Source organism: Lates calcarifer, linkage group LG17, assembly GCF_001640805.2.
Source record: "Lates calcarifer isolate ASB-BC8 linkage group LG17, TLL_Latcal_v3, whole genome shotgun sequence".
Taxonomy (NCBI): Eukaryota; Metazoa; Chordata; class Actinopteri; family Centropomidae; genus Lates; species Lates calcarifer.
The window spans coordinates 27,494,867-27,511,427 of NC_066849.1; the positions used below are offsets into that span (position 1 = coordinate 27,494,867).

Below are 16,561 nucleotides of genomic sequence, written 5' to 3' on the forward strand. Positions count from 1 at the left end.
ATGTCGTCAAAAACCATCACAAAATGTCATAGTATAGTATGGCTTCAAAAATGGTCCAAAAATGTCATAGTATAGTATGGCTTCAAAAATGGTCAAAAAATGTCATAGTATAGTATGGCTTCAAAAATCGTCAAAAAATGTCATATAATGTCGGTGGTTCGATTCCCGGCTCCTCCAGTCTGCATGCTGAAGTATCCTTGGGCAAGATACTGAACCCCAAATTGCCTCCGATGTGTGTGTGTGTCACATCGGTGTGTGAATGTGTTTAGAAAGCACATCATATATATAGAACATGTGCTGTATGAATGTGTGTGAATGTGATCTGTAGTGTAAAGCGCTTTGAGTGGTTGAAAAGATGAGAAAAGCGCTATATAAGTACAGTCCATTTACCATAACATGTCGTTAAAAACCATCAAAACATGTCATACTATAGTATGGCTTCAAAAATGGTCAAAAAATGGGATAGTATAGAAAGGCTTCAAAAATGGTCAAAAAATGGGATAGTATTCTATGATGTAAAAAATGTAAAAAGTAATGTCATAGTATAGTAAGGCATCAAAACCACTGTTTTTGCCGCAGTAGCGAAATATTTTGACTTTTTTTTGCGTTACTATACTACTTTTTTGAAATAGAAACTCTTCGTATGAAAAATTAGCATTAAGTAAAAATGCCATGTAAATAATAGTGCAGTAAACAATAGTCTGTTTTGTGTCAAACTGTTTAATTATTAATCACAGGTCATTGTTTCATTGATCGGTGATGAGAGTTGACAGCAGTTTGTTAGAAAAGATAACTTATTAATCAGCACTAAGATCATGGGACAGACTGCTCTTATTTACTGCTCTGAAGATTTAACAAGTCAAATACATGTTTCATTGATTTGAGTTTAAATCTCAGATCCAGTGTAAAATATTGAATAATCATATAATCTCACACTTTCTGCTCAGTGATTTACAGGTTCTACCCTGAGATGCAGCTCCACCTGCCTGGGACAGCAGTTAACGTAAAACAAAGAGAACGGTCATCTCGAATGTACATCTGTGTCTGTAAAAAGTAATTGTGTTGCCGTGTCCAGAGTTGGTGAGGATGACATTCAGACAGCCAATGGGATCAGTTCATGTTGGTCACATGGCGGTAACTTTGTCGTCAGTGCCATCAATCGCCAGGTTTTCGTAGGCGTTCGTGTCCTCTGTGCTCCTGATCGGTAAACACACACACCAGTTTATTTACATACTGAACTCAAAGTGTGAAATGTCCAGAGTCGGTGTGTAGTTCTTTAGAGGACTGTGGTCGTACCTGACCATGTCCAGCGTGGTCTCATAGGTGTTGCCGTTGGTCATAGCAAATTCATTTTCTCTCACAGTGGACTCCACGATCGTCATCCCCCTGCACGCCAAGAGAAAAACACCATTTACCTTTTAATTACTGAATCAAACACACAGTTTGGTTTATCCAGTGTGGACCCCACACCACTCACCTGCTGGACTCCTCGCACCAGGCCTTTTTCACCAAGAAGCCGACGAAGGTGAGGAAGAGGAAGCCAGAGACGGCGATGAGGCCAGTGAGCCACTGAGGCAGCAGACGCTCACTGACCTGAGTCTGAGCTGAAACACAAACACAGCAAGGTCAGAGGTCATCTGACCCCTGTGTGAAACTCTGTTTCTGGCCTGTTTAATCTACTTCAGGTCATGTTTAGTTCACGTTGGCTTTATTTAGCAGCTGAAATACTTAAGTTCACGTTTAAAAGAGTTTAGTTTGTTCTCTAATGGTTGATACATGAAATTACACGAACTAAAACTAAACACAGCTTAACTCTTATAGCTGCTAAAATAAACCATCAGCACATGAACAACATATTGCTACATTACAAGCTGTGTCTCAATTACATGACCCCAGTAAAGATATTCACAGGAAATAAACTGGTTTCTTCAAACTCTGACAGAGATTCATTTTCCACCACTATAAAGCAGATACTCTTTGTAACAATTAATCCATGATCACAACATTCTAGAGTTGAAATGATGAGATGATTAATGGATTAGCTGATTTACAGAAAATCTGCAGCTATTTTTGTGATTGATTTATTGTTTTGTTTCTGTTTCATGAAACTGAATCTTTGGGTTTTGAACTGTTGGAAAAATAAAATGCGCAGGTTGACCGATGGTGAAAATATTGTTAGTTGCAGCTTTTAAATATCCACTGACTTGTTCTCAGATGATTAACTGAAGGACTGATTCTCTAACTACGTTGTTATAGTACTTGTTAACACAGTGAGTACCTGTCTGGGCCATCACCGCTCCGACTGTCAGCAACAAGCAGGAAATCAGTGCAGAGAGTTTTCCCATCGCTGATTCTTCGCTCCGACTGAAGAAAGAACAAAGTCCTGAAACCTAAAGGAATCGTAAAGGAAAACAATAAAACTTCAGCAGTGGATTAAAAACTTGAAGCTCTGAGTGTTAAAGTCGGAGCAGAGCGACGCTGAGAGTCCGAGGTGTTGTTGGTGGATCAGGTGGATCAGCAGGTCACAACAGGTCTGTTAATGTTTAACTCTGAAACTCTCTCAGAGTTTATGACTGAGGTGAAAATCATTTTCTGAGCAAACATCTCACTGCTGCTCACGTCTGAGCTTTTAGCTGATTATTGTTTAATGATCACTTCAAGTGCAGCCTGATTTCACTTGAATACAGGTTTGTTTCTTCATTCTTTCACAAACTTTTTAAGACTTTTTAAAATCCTGTTTTTGTCTCTGCTGTTTTTAGTTCCATTTTTATAAACAGAAATAAACACAATAAGTTTCTTTTTTTATCATCTGTAACTATCAAACTAATTAGTGCTGTTATCATTTATACATCACATTTGATTAGAGCTGCAACAATTTGTCAATTAATTGATTAGTTGACCTCCAGAAAATTAATCAGCAACTTCTTTGATAATCAATTAATCATTTTAAATTCTAATTCAGACTCTAATCCAGAACTTTCTCTGGATCCAGATAGCGATAGCCAATTGAAGCTCCCTGAAGCTGTGAGGTTTTCCAGCCCATTGGTTCATTACTTGAAGCTCACTGGTGACATCTACTGGTCAAATTAATGATTAGCAGCCAAATCATTCATGAACCTTTTTCATATCAAGAATGAAACAGCCAGTTATCCCTTCTCTTACCTTTCTGCTTTTCATTATGTTATTTACTCATCTGTCATTAGTTTATATGTATCAAGCCAGTTTATTTATTTATGTATATAAAATATATCATATGGACTGATTATTTTTTTAGCGACAGAATCATAACTGAAACAGTAAAGGTGAAGCGAGCAAAAATAGGATTTGTAGGGAATCAAACCATACGCAGCTCTGATTACATAAACATTTTGTAAAGTTCAACAGATTTTAAAGGAACATTCCTGAGGAAAATCTGTCATTTGAGAATCAAACACTCACCCTGTGAAGTCTTGAAGCTTCCTCTGATCAGTCAGAGTCTCAGCAGTCGATCCACCTCTCCTCCGACCATCTGAACGCTGAACTTTATTTATGGTTAAATGTGTTGCAGCTACGTATTTTAAATGTATTTGAGCAGCTGAAGCAGAATATTCTGGAGCAGGTGATTTAGTGCAGTGTCTGTTGACTGTGTAATAATTAATAAAAAACTAAACATCTGCAGTAACTGTACATGAAAACAGATGTGCTGTGTATTTATATTTAGCTTTAATATCAGTGAAAATAAAAAAATACTATAACAATAATAATGAAAATATTTTGTTCCCTAATGTGAAACCTGGAGGTCCCTGGAGGTCCGGGGATCCGGGTTTGGGCCCCGGTGTCCTATAGTATGAGACAGGCGGAGGAGGGTTTGGATCCGAGCATGTTGACGAGGTTCAGGTTGAACTGGGCCGGGTTAAAGTCCTGGAGCTCAGACACGGAGGCCTGCTGGCTGCTCCGGGTCTTCTCTCTGGACGTGACCCGGTACTGGGCCTTGACGTTCCTCAGAGGGTTGTAGTCTGGACTGATGTGGTCCGGACAGCGAAACACTTCTCTGATGACGACGCCCTGCTGGGACAACGCCACGAAGCCGTTCCTGTAGGTGACCATCCTGACGACGGGCGAGTAGACATACTGAACGTACAGGAGGTTTCCTGTACGGCAAGAGACAAGGACAAAATTCACTACGACAAACAGACTCAGACAAACTAAATAAACACTAAACTCTGAATGTTTGTTTTTGATATTAGATGAAAATTTGCATCAAAACAGAGAGAAAAACGTTTCTTAGGGTCTTATGGTCTTTTAATCAGCTGTAGCCTCATAGGTGCTGGTGGATAGATTTTATGCTAAGCTAAGCTAACTGCTACTGCTGCATAAAATCCACTACAGCTGATTAACATGTCACAGCCTCGATGATGAGCAGAAAACCTCAGAAACATGCTTCAGTTTCAGATCAGTGACAGGAGCTCGTGTTAGAGAGGTTTAGCTTCAGCTCCTTATAAAGCTGTAAATCATTAGTTCGGTTCAATACACATGTTCAGACCTCTGACTACAGAGATGTTGTTTGGTTTTCAGTCCGTACCTGAGGCGACGTCCCAGACTTTGACGGTTCTGTCCTGAGACCCGGTGAAGACGAACTGGTCGCTGTCGGAGAAAGCAGCACAGAGGACGCCCTCGAAGAAAAACCCCTGAACACAAACAAAAACCACTGAACGATAAACTCAAGTTCCTCACACATCACATTTGAACAGGTATGAATGCAGATGCACAGTGACCCTGACTTTGTACTCCATGGTGTGGTCCAGGACCAGCGGGTTCAGGGCCCACAGCCTCTGCACGGCGTCCTCGGAGCCCACCAGGGCGTGATTCCCCCAGTTACTGGCCGTCACGCAGGTCACTCTGCTGCGGTGAGGCTCCAGGTCGGAACCGCCGCCGCCAAAGTGGTGGAGCTTCACCTCCCCACAGGTGGTCCCGTACAGCAGGCGGCGGTCGGACAGCAGCGCCATGGAGGACAGCGGGCCGTGGAGGAGGGACAGGGGGAACCTGTCCAACGGCCCCTCCACCGTGGGGAAGCTGTCTCTGGTGGTGATCTCGAACAGACACACTGAGTCCTCGTAGGCCACGGCCACATGCTTCTCCTGCGAGCTGACGGCCATGCAGAGCACCCGGGACAGGCTCTCTGGAGGTGGGATGCAGAGCGTCTCCTGGGGCAGGGCCAGCGGGTAGATGAGGACGGTCCCGGACGTCAGGCCGCACAGGAGCAAACGTTTGTGCTGAGCCAAGTCCAGACAGCAAACCTGAGCAGAGACGGCGAGACGCTCCGACACACAACCTGCAGGGGGAGTCAGAGTTTAGCTCAGCTCGACTTTTATTTGTTATCAATATTCATCAGATTCACTGTTTGTTTATACTGAAGCCATGTGTCTACACGCTGTGAATATATATTTAATATGACTCCTCTCTACCTGTTCCACCTGTTCATGTTTTCACCGTCACTCTAAACACAGTTTTGTGTTGTACTGATTTAGTTTTGTGTGTTGTCATGTCTAAAAGCAGCGACCTGTGTTGTTGTTCCAGCTGATGACCTCCGTCTGACTCGGGTGTCGGACAAAGAAAACCCGGTCTGCGTCTTTGGCGACGGCGACGTGTGCGCAGCCTGACGGGACGTGGGCGGTGGGTTTGTGTTGGGTGTTGTACTTCAGACTCCACAGGCAGACGGAGGCGGCGGCCGCCGAGGTCGAAACCACAAAGTTCTTATACAAAAGCACAGACGTGACGGGAGAATCTGAGCCACAGAGAGAGTCCAACAAGGCCCCGGTGGTCACAGACCAGATCTGTCAGAGACCAGATTCATACAGAGGGAGGGTGGATATTTACAGTCAAACTGACCTTTATCAATAAAGTTTCTTTATTCAGTGTGTTGTCTCTTACTCGGATGAGTTGGTCTGCAGCTCCAGAGACGAGCAGTCTGCAGTCTGAGGAGACGCAGGCCGATAAAACGCTGTCGTCGTGTTGGAGGTCGAGGAACTTGTCCACAGAGTCTGTGTCGATGTTGAAGAGGCTCAGAGTTCGATCAGCGCCTGAAGAGACAGAAACAGAGTTTAACACTGACGACGCTGACAGGTCACAAAGACGCCACAGTTTATTTTCTGTTCATCTACAACAACATACTGATCCACAGAAACAAAGCCTCCTACCAAGAATCCAATTTCAAAACTGTGGGAATTAACCGGGAAAAAATGTAAATTTGCTAAATCTCAGATTAGCCTATGAAGGGGAATTTAAATGTAGTTGGAACAAAAACATCTTGCAGTGTAATGTTTTGAATTCAGTTGGATTTTGATGATATTATATTTGATCTCTATTTGATCTGTATTTGTGATTGAACTGCACGTTACCTACAGACAATCACACGTTAATCAGAATTAAATATTTTAATCGATTGACTAGTTATCATTTTAAAAATGTAAAACTGCTTGTCTCGACATAATATAGAAATAAAGTTGTTATTGTAAATAAAACATGTTCAGTGTATTCTACTGAAGAACAGAGTCCAGACAGTAAAGTGAACAACTTGAAGAAAGAAACTGAAGACATTTATTTTAAATGGGCCTATTGTAAATCTACCTCAAAATATTTTTTCCATTTCTTTTTCAAATGTTGTCCATAGTTAACACGTGATTAATTGTACATTTTTTATCTGTTCTAAATGAACATCAGAGAGATATTTTTCATGTTGACCGGACGTCATAATCACAGAACATTAAGCACACACACACACACACACACACACACACACACACACAGAGAGAGAAAAATGTGTTGGTGTTAAAGGGAATTTGTGTCTAAAATCAGACTAAAATCATTTCTCAGTGATGCCTAAGAATCCCACACGTCACCTGCTGAACCTTCAACCTGACAAACTACAGTCGTGTTGGTTTTCATGTGGTGTTGGTGTCGGTGCAGTCGAACCTGCGATCAGTATTTTTTCATCTTCAGTAACAGAAAGTAAAGAAGGAACCAGAGGAAACTCAGCAGCCGTCTGTCGGCCCGTCCTGGAGATCTGCACACAGGAGGGAAAATATCACCTGAGGGATTTAACATCGAGTTGAATGTCCGTGACTTCAGAGCGGTCGACGTACCTGATAGAGGAAGCCTTCTTCAGAAACCACAAACACTTTCCCACGTTTCGGTAACGTGACAGATTTCACCAGAGTCAAACGTCTCTGAGAGTTTTCCAGCTGAGTCTCCACAGTCCGAGTCCTGTTCCCGGGCTGAGTCACTCTGACCACACCAAACTCAGACAGACAAACTACAGACTCATCCAGAACTCCCAGAACCACCGAGTCTTCATCACTGCTGCTGTTGAGGAGGAGGAGGAGCTCGGCCCCGTCCTGCCTCCACACCTTCACCTGGAACAACAGGAAACCTGACGTGAACAAAACTCATCTGGTCAAAGCTGTGAGAAACTGAAGCTCAACTACAACTCCCAGGATGCACTTCACCGACAAACATTAGTTACAGAGCTTCACTCTGTTGTTGAAGCTAAATCAGACTGATGAGACTCTCAGCTTCAGTCTGATCCTGGGTCAGTTCAGTGATCGTGGTCACACCTCTGACCGCCGCCTTCTGCAGAGCAACAGCCGCTGAGACTCATGGGTAATGTAGTATTAGATCTAGATTTCTCAGAAACAAAGAAGTAATTGAAGCTGGTGTTCGTAGTGTTACCTGTGTGCTGGTGTAAACACAGAGCAGCCGTGTCTGTTCACACAGGTGGAGGTGTACTGACGAGGGGGCGGAGTCAACAGGTACCACCTCCTGGACGCAGAGCAGCTGCTGGCCGTTCATCAGGCTCCACCTCCTCAGAGAGCCGTCAGCAGCCAATGAGAGGCAGCCGGACGAGTTGTCAATCACCTTAACGGACAGGACGGCACCTACACAACACAGACTGTTATTAATACTGTTGTTGTTGTTGTTGTTGTTTACTCAGCTCAGACTGACCGGTGTGTCCCAGCAGAGTGTGGACGAGCTGCTGGTCACTGAGACTCCACACCGCCACCACGCCCTCGTCTGACCCGGCAACCAGAAGCTCCGCCTCCACACTGACGTCCACACAGAGAACACCTGAAGACACGACGACAGGTAAACCTGCTGACACCTGACAACACCTGAGTCCAAAAAACTGTTTGTACCAAACACAGTCGCAATGAATCCAGTTTCTACATCTGGTTGTTGACGTAGACGAAGATAAACTGAGGAAAAGTTCAGTTTGAGTCTGAGGAAGTCAGTTAGCATGTTAGCATGTTAGCTCTTCCTGTTGTCAGTGTGTTTCTGGTTAAATGTCTGAAATAAGGTCTGTGGTTTTAACACAAGCTCAAGACATTTTCAGGTTTTATTCTCCGACATAAAATGGGTCAGTAAATCCCCCACTCCTGATGTTTGAAGCTTTTACGTGTCTTAAAAAAGGCGGTTGCTAACGAGTGTCTAAATGAGACTACAGAGGTTGTCGGGGACGTTAACATGAAAACCCATCTACTCACCAGTCCACCTTTACAGCCTCGTTGTGTTTCTACTCACGCTCTTTCAAACTCTCACTAACTTTCTAAGAAGAAAGGCTTTTGGTAGAAGAGCTCAGAGCTAAATGAAATGACCAGTTGGAAGCTTAGTGGTGGAGACGTTGACGTCATGTGACCGTGGTGTAGTTGGTTTATAGCCTAACATTAGCTTCTTACTTCTGGAGATTGGATTAGAAACTGTGTTCAGTTTAGTTTTGATCACTTGTTCCTGCCTTTGCTTTTATTCTCAGTGTTCGATGTAAATATTTCCGACCTCCTTGCAGTCCGCTCAGCGTGTGCTGCAGCGCCCCCCCTGGCTGCTGCAGGAAACTGCACTTTGGGACGAGGATCGGTTCCGGACACGTCAGTAACCACTCCTCACACTGGCTGCACAGCCGGCCAATCACAGAGGGGAAGCTCGGAGCCAAGGAGCAGAGTCTGGCCAAGAGCTCGGTGTAGAACAGAGACATGTCTGCAAGAGATTTTTAACATCACAGAGTGGATCTGATGACAGCACATTAATATGTCAGATAAACCCAAACTAACTGACCCATGTGATTTTCCAGGAAGTCCAGGCTGGGTTTGATCAGGACCAGAGCGTCTCGGACCAGACGGGTCTCGGTGCAGTCCATGTACTGGGAGCACTGGTCCAGGTCGTGGATCACACTGGACACTCCACACACCCTGCTCTTACAGAACAGCCACTCAGCACTGCCTGAGAAACACAGCGACACACATTCACCCACTGCTCTGACAGGAAGTGATGACGTCTGAATCCAGGTGTGTGGTGGCGGGGGCTTATCTTACCGATGACCTCCTGTCGCAGCTCCTCCCACAGGCCGGCGTGCAGCAGGTGATGAGGCAGCTCCTGCAGCTTCCTGACGTTAGCCAATCCTGGAGCAAACCACAGCGGCTGGGGAGGGACCTGACACAGCACAGGAAGTGTCAGTACAACAACCAACCTAAAAACTCAGACATTTAATCGACACAGAATGATCCTTAAAATCCAGGTCCATGTAAGAAGCCAATAATCGTAGAGTTTCACTGTGAAAACAGGGTTAAATATGAGGAAAATTAAAAGCACATTTGACCTCTTCACCTCCTTTCCTGTCGACCTGACCCTCCTACCTTTCTGTCGGAGAGGAGCAGCGACAGACCAGGGCAGAGACACCGGCTTCAGTTTCCCAGACCACCGACCCAGGAAGTACTCCCCCAGAATCCTGTGGCTCCGCCCCCGGCGCTCTGATGTCAGATAGCGAGATGAAACCGCCTCAGACAGACGCCTGAAAAACACAGAGGTCAGGTCTGTGGTTCTAATCTGATCTGCTCAGTTACCAGGTTTCTCTTCTCGTACCGGTTGTTCAGGGCGATGGCGGCGACCCCGCCCGTCCACCGCTCCTCCAGCTGGTCCTCCAGGTCCCGTCTGAGCCGGGCCCAGAGGAGGGGGGGCAGCCGGATCAAGGAGGGCGTCGGAGGCAGCGAGTGCCTGTACACCTCGCAGATGACGTCATCATCCAGGGACATGAATGTCGCGCAGCTCGGCCTCCAGCAGACCCTCCCTGTGGAGACATGATGTCATCACCAGTGATCAGCTGATCGTCCTCATGATCATGTGACTGAGTTTAAAATAAAACTTTTTTAATAACAGTTTATTAATTTCATTTTTATGATTTTATTTTATTTTGCTGTCTTTATGCTAAGCTAAGCTAACAACGTCTCTTTTCCTTTAACAGATATAAATAAAGAAGCTTCAACTTCTAAACAAACAGAAAAATAAATGTAATAAAAGAAATATTAACAGCAATGTTTTTTCTATTTTTTAAATAGAAAAAAAATGAAGCTGAAAAAAATGTACTTCAAGAAACTTTCTTGAAATCTTGCAAAAGTTTTTTTCCCCTTCAGATTCCAGGGCTCCATAATATTTTAACTTTTCCTTTTATTACATTAGAAATAAAACTGAAAAGCTTTAAATATTTTTGCTGTTCTTAAAGTTAATTCAGAATTTTTGATATTTGAATTTAATTACTAATTGATGATGGCTGGGCTCTAAATTTTGATTGATTGTTAATTAGTTTGTTCTTCTCACAGATGATGTTTTAATTTGAAATCAGTTTTGGAATTTAATTTAACATCAGGCAAATATAACTGATAATTCTGTTATAAGTGTTTTTGCTTCTTTTTGTTTTTTGTTAGTTTAATAAAATGTAAAATATGAAACCTTCACTGGCTCCAGCTTCTCGTCTTTGTCATATCAGTCGTAGTTAGTTATAATAGTTAGAGGTGAGACCGTCTCCTCCTCCTTACCTTGCCAGAGCGAGGTATCCTAAGGCCCCGCCCACCAGCTGCTTCCCATGTTTCTCCTCCAGCATCATGAACAGCTGTGACATCATTTCCTGTGCGTTGGCGCCCAGACGTATCTCTGACAGCGGGGTGAAGGAGCTCCAGCGTCTGGCTGCGGACAGGATCAGTTTCAGGTGGAGGGGACAGCCGGTGGACTCGAAGCTCCGCAGCACAGCGTCGCTCTGCTCCGGGGTCAGAGTTCGCTGCGACGCTCGCAGGTTCGACTCCACGATCTGTTTCCCTTCGTCACGAGACAAACGCTCCACCTCAAAGAAGTTCTCCAACCTCTCCAACCTCAGCCGCATGTTAGCGAAGGCCTCGCTGTTGGTGTCCATGGAAACCACCAGGTGGACGTTGGGCGGGAGGTCGACGGGCAGCCAGCGGAGCCTGTGAGTGTGGTGCTGGTCCGAGAGCTGATCCAGACCGTCCAGGATGAGGAGCAGAGTGTTCCCCTGCTGGGAGACCTGGGCCAGGACGCTCCTGAAGAACCTGAGCAGCTCCAGGTGAGTGCCGGCCGTCAGCGGCGAAGGCGGAGCCAAACTGCAGGCCAGACACACCTGGAGGCAGATGCTGCGGAGGACGTGATCGACGTCTGGTCTTCGAGGATGACGGGCCGACAGCAGCCTGATCGCCACCACCGATCCGCCCTCCAGAATGCTCCGCATCTCCTGCGCCAGCTTGCACAGCAGAGCAGTCTTCCCCATGCCGGCGGCGCCGTGGACAACCAGCGGGCCGTGGCGGACGTTGGTGGACTCCCACATGGCGAGGCAGAGCTTTCCCAGCAGGGCCTCTCTCCCATGGAGGCCCCTGCACAGCTCTGTGCTCATGGCGACGTGCTGTCCGACCTCCTCAACTATCCAGTCTGACGTTTCCCCCTCATCTTCCTCGACGCTGCCCCAGATCTTCCTCCTGTCCCTCCTCGGCCAGGGAATCCACCGCCGCCATGATCCAGGGCCTTCATCTGCGACACAAACTGCTCACAGACACCGTCCAGGTATTGAGCGTGCTCCTTGCGTTTAGGGTCAACACCGCCCTTGCTGAGCTCCACACAGTGCAGGTTGAGGATCTTCTGCGACGAGGCGTAGAGCCGAGACTTGAGGCCGGCGAGGAGTCCCTGAGCTTCTGTGTCCAGCAGCCCGTCGGCCTGTCACGTCCATGAACTTGGCGAGACGCTTGGGACCGTCCCTCACCCTCTGTCGGGGGATCTCCCTGACGAAGAGCAGGGCTGATGGTTCGCCTTCGCCGCTGTCTCTCCACAAACCCTGCTCAAACTCCTGCTCTGTGACTGTGGACCAGAAGGAGAAGACTCAGGTTTGACAGATCCTCTGGGACAAACAGACAGACTGTGTGAGACGCCTCTGACCTGATGTGTAGAAGTGTTGTTTCTGCTCAGCTGTGACGTCCCCGGCGGCCTCGGCGTCGGCGGCGGCGGACCGTAGGAGCTGCAACAGTTGAGTCTCTGTGAGGCGCCAGGACAAGACGTCACTGTCGCGCTTAGGCCCACTCTCAGGTCGGAAGGTCGCTGTAGTGGGGGAAGTGAGCCGTGATTGGCTGAAGGACATAGGTGGGCGGGACGGCATTGTTGTCTTTTAGGAACCACTGACTCAGCTGTTTGACTCCTTCAGGGTTTTTGGAAAGTTTGGACAAAAGGACTTCAAACTGTTTCTCTGGGAGGAGGCGAGGGAGAGCTCGGTGTCCATACCAGTTCCCCAGCAGAGCCTTCAGAGCCGAGAGACAAAGAGATGAAAACAGAAGAAAATGAGACGGAGTTACAAGATAATTATTGATTCTTTTATACGAGTTTTCACTTTGACTTTAACTCCAATTTCTTAAATTAACCTCTTAAAGCTGCTCAAAAAACACATAATACAGTGTTTTACATTAAAATGTTCAGAACACTCTTGTCTCTATGTTTACTGAGGATTTCTTCGTCCTATTGCTACTGAAAAATTAAAGTTCGATTTTTTGAAATTCTGCTAATCTTGTTCATCAATTACCTTGTTTTTGTTTCTGCAGTAAGAGGATTTTCAGCCTTCCTCTGTTTCCTTTCACAGTAAACTGAATCTCTTTGGGACTGTTGGTCCAGCTGAACGAGACATCTGAAGACGTCTCTCTGGACTTTTAAAAATTTTGATGCCACTTCTCACAATTTTCACAATGTTTTACAGACCAAGTAATTAATCAATAATGAAAACAGTTATTAGCTGCGGCCCTCAGCAGCAGAAAATGATGGTGGACTCCGCCACCAACAATGAAAAGTACTGAAAAAATTAAAACCATGACAGAAATCAAAAATGGGTTTTGATGAAACTTTGACATTTTGTTCATTTTATCATATTCCAGGACTTTTCCAGGTCTGGAAAGCTGCCTCAAGGATCTATACATCAAACTTTAAGGAAGATGAGAGACTCACGACGAACGCTGGACCGGCTGAAATCCTCTTACAGCTCTCAATCTCCTGCAGGAAGGTCTCACAGGACTCGTGGTCTCCAGATGTGACGTTTCGAATCCCCCACCGCAGATCCACCACCTGAGGAGGAAATAATCACCAATCAATGAACAGATCAGTTCATCAGTTACTGGATGGTTTAAGATGTTGACCCGACCTCAAACACCAGCCCCAGACTGCGACAGAAGGACAGGACTTCAGGGTAAGCTTTCTCCAGCAGAGCTTTCCTCTCACTGCTCATATCTGACCAGAGGACAGAGAAACCGTCAGCTTTTCAAGACTTGTCAAGACCTGCAGACAGCCTGACAGAGACCAGTTACAGTGAGTTGATCTGACCTGTGAATGTGGAGCTGATGAAGACCCGGATCATGTTGGAGCTGGTCTTCATCCTCTGGGCTCCGTCTGTCCGTCCTCTCAGGACGTCCTGCAGGCTGACATCTCCTCCACCTCCTCCTCCTGCTGCTGCTGCCAGACCCTCCGCCATCGTCTTCATCCTGAAACCACCGTCTTCTTCTTCCTCTGCCGTCTGTCTGATCTTCTCTCCCTCGGCTGTTCGTCAGTCTCCTCTGTGTCTTCCCCTCTGAGACTTTCCTCCATGACAACCACCTGTCCCTCATGACCTGCACCTGTAAACACACCTACACCTGTAGCATTGTGTTCAACTGAAGTAAAACTGGATTAAAGACTGAAACACAACACTTTTATTATCTCCTGTCCCAAATAATAATAATAATAATTCCCTGTACTGTTAAAGCCCTGTGTTTCTGCATAATCTAACCTATTTACTGCTATGAAGCTTTTACATGTCTGTGATAAATGACAACAAAGTCGTTTCCTACACAAAATAAATACAGCAGGAAAATATCACAGGAACACATTCAGTAGCACAGCCATTACTTCAGAATATAACCTTCACTTCATTCAAGCTTCTTACATGGCTTACACTTACACAAGTATCAACAGGATGACTGGCTAAAAATATGTCTGAGCGGCTGCCAACCTGAACTGTGAGGCTTCTGGAATGAACATCTAACCATTAGCTGGGGGCAGCTCAGGAGGTAGAGCAGTCGCCCACCAATCAAAAGGTTGGTGGTTCGATTCCCGACTCCAGTCTGCATGCCGAAGTATCCTTGGGCAAGATGCTGAACCCCAAATTGCCCCCGATGTGTGTCACATTGGTGTGTGAATGTGATCTGTAGTGTGAAGCGCTTTGAGTGAAAAGCGCTATATAAGTACAGTCCATTTACCATTAGTTACCCTGAACCACAGGGCTACAACTAAACACTAGCTGACCTAGACAAAACTGTTTTAACTGCTAAAACTAACTGTTAGCTAACCCTAACCCTAAACCTAACTGTTTTAACTGATAAACCTGTTAGCTAACCTAAATCTAACCGTTTTAACAGCTAAACCTAAGTGCTAACATAACCTTATTGTTTTAACTGCTAAATCTGTTAACCTAGATATAACTATTAGCTAACCTAAACTTAACTGTAAATAAATGAATAAATAAACTGTAAATAAATTAGCTATTTTTTATAGTTTCTCATATTTGCTGTGGTTTAGATACAAACAATCAAACAGCATATTAATTAATTAAATTACCTATTATTTTGTCAGCAGTTTGTTGACTCAGTGTTAACTTCTATGTCCAGTTAGTGCTGAATAAAGTCACACATTACACAGTTTTGGTTGATTCATTTTGGTCTTGATTTTTTGTAATGTAAGAATTTTGTAATGTTCCTTTATGTTTCTCTGTGGGTTTCAGAAGTCGCTCCCACTTGGACTGTAAACCACACTCACACTAAACCAGCACAGTTCACCTGCTCGGTGTTGAACTCACCTGAGTGTTCACCAAGCAGGGGCCGGTGGGGGCCGGTGGGGGCCGGTGGGAGTCGGGGGGGAGGCCCTCGGGATCCCTCAGGGGCCCTCCAGCGGCGGCGGTTCACAGCTGTAGCTCAGTGCTAATTACACCAGATGAAGGATGATAATGAGGATAACAAAGCTACTGTAGAGCTGGAGGACATCTGCTGCACCTGGAGACAGTTACAAACCTCATGATGAAAAGATAAACAGCTCAAACTTCGAACAGGTGTGCGTCAGGTACAGGTCACCTCTGTCCGCACAGATAAAACTTTAAAAAGTTACAAATACAACGTGAACTTGCTGAATAACAGATCATAGTTTTATAAAGGATTGAGGCAGTTTTCACATGGTGTGGATTTGGTTACCTCATTACAAGGAGTCTTTAAACATCACATGAAGTCTGTGCACCTTTTCTGTTCTTTGTTTAATTATATTTATTAGTCATACTTTGTGGTATTTTAGTTTATCAGAGATGTTTTCCTGATAATGATCAACATTTTCTATAAGAGGAATAAATTCTGATGTTTTTAGGAAAAACTATTTTATCTTCTGAAGGGATTTTACATCATTTTAACAAAGCTCAACACAGTTTCTCTAACTATGGTTCACTCGTCCTACAACTTTCATCCGAATTTCCTCTGATGACAGGAAACTTTTTGATGCCTGAAAAATTCATCTGAAACTCTCTTAATATTTAAAACACAGTTTTCAGAGCTCTTTCTCCTTCATAATTATCAGCTGATAAACTGTTCATTGGACAACAAACAATTTGACATTTCTTCACTATAAAAGCAGCTGTTCTAACTGTTAAACATTAAATGGAGGCAGGAAGAAAGTGAACTACAGCAGAAAGACTCTATTAAATGTCTTTAGACATCTCACAACGTCTGACTGTAATTTCCAAAGATAAATGTTTCTTCCATTAAAATCAATTTAACAGCTCAGGATTTCTTCTGTGCTCACCACACTACACTGAACTGTCTGATGCTGAGGAAGAAATCCTTTAATGCAAGAAACCTTTTTTAGATTACAGCTGTTTGACACCAGTTTTTGCTCCCTTCTAAAAGAAAGAGGCAGAAAGAGACTTTCCTAAAGAGGTTTTGACATAAATGAAGTGAAACAAATGAAAAAACTGTTTTGTAGCTTAAGGACTCAAACATACAGAAACACAGTTCTGGTCCTTTAATGAAGAGAAACTCTGAACAGCAGCAGGTGATGGTGTTAAACCTGTGAATCTGTTTGTTCTGCACTTTTACCTTCAGGCTGTTTTTTTCTTTAAAGCAGAGCTGTTGACGTGCAGATCTCTGAGGACGTTACATCATTAACTCCACCTGGTAAACACCTCCACCTGTCTACCTGCTGACAGTAACCA

The 16,561-nt window shown here is 44.7% G+C and overlaps 2 protein-coding genes across 2 annotated transcripts in view; both read right to left on the bottom strand.

Moving 5' to 3' along the window:
- LOC108892667 (thimet oligopeptidase) overlaps positions 1 to 16,561 on the bottom strand; it is a 75,181-nt gene that overhangs the window by 47,145 nt on the left and 11,475 nt on the right. The window lies entirely within an intron of this gene.
- nwd1 (NACHT and WD repeat domain containing 1) lies at positions 1,478 to 13,971 on the bottom strand. The gene is given in 25 exon segments (XM_018674812.2): positions 1,478 to 1,604; positions 2,279 to 2,390; positions 3,439 to 4,130; positions 4,562 to 4,667; positions 4,761 to 5,311; positions 5,540 to 5,813; positions 5,911 to 6,059; positions 6,952 to 7,042; positions 7,122 to 7,391; positions 7,708 to 7,913; positions 7,981 to 8,103; positions 8,809 to 9,006; positions 9,085 to 9,249; positions 9,342 to 9,459; positions 9,663 to 9,695; positions 9,697 to 9,817; positions 9,889 to 10,058; positions 10,060 to 10,093; positions 10,839 to 11,791; positions 11,794 to 12,018; positions 12,020 to 12,388; positions 12,390 to 12,593; positions 13,288 to 13,404; positions 13,481 to 13,566; positions 13,660 to 13,971. Coding segments are annotated over 23 exon segments (5,031 nt in total). The 5' UTR covers positions 13,817 to 13,971; the 3' UTR covers positions 1,478 to 1,604; positions 2,279 to 2,390; positions 3,439 to 3,819.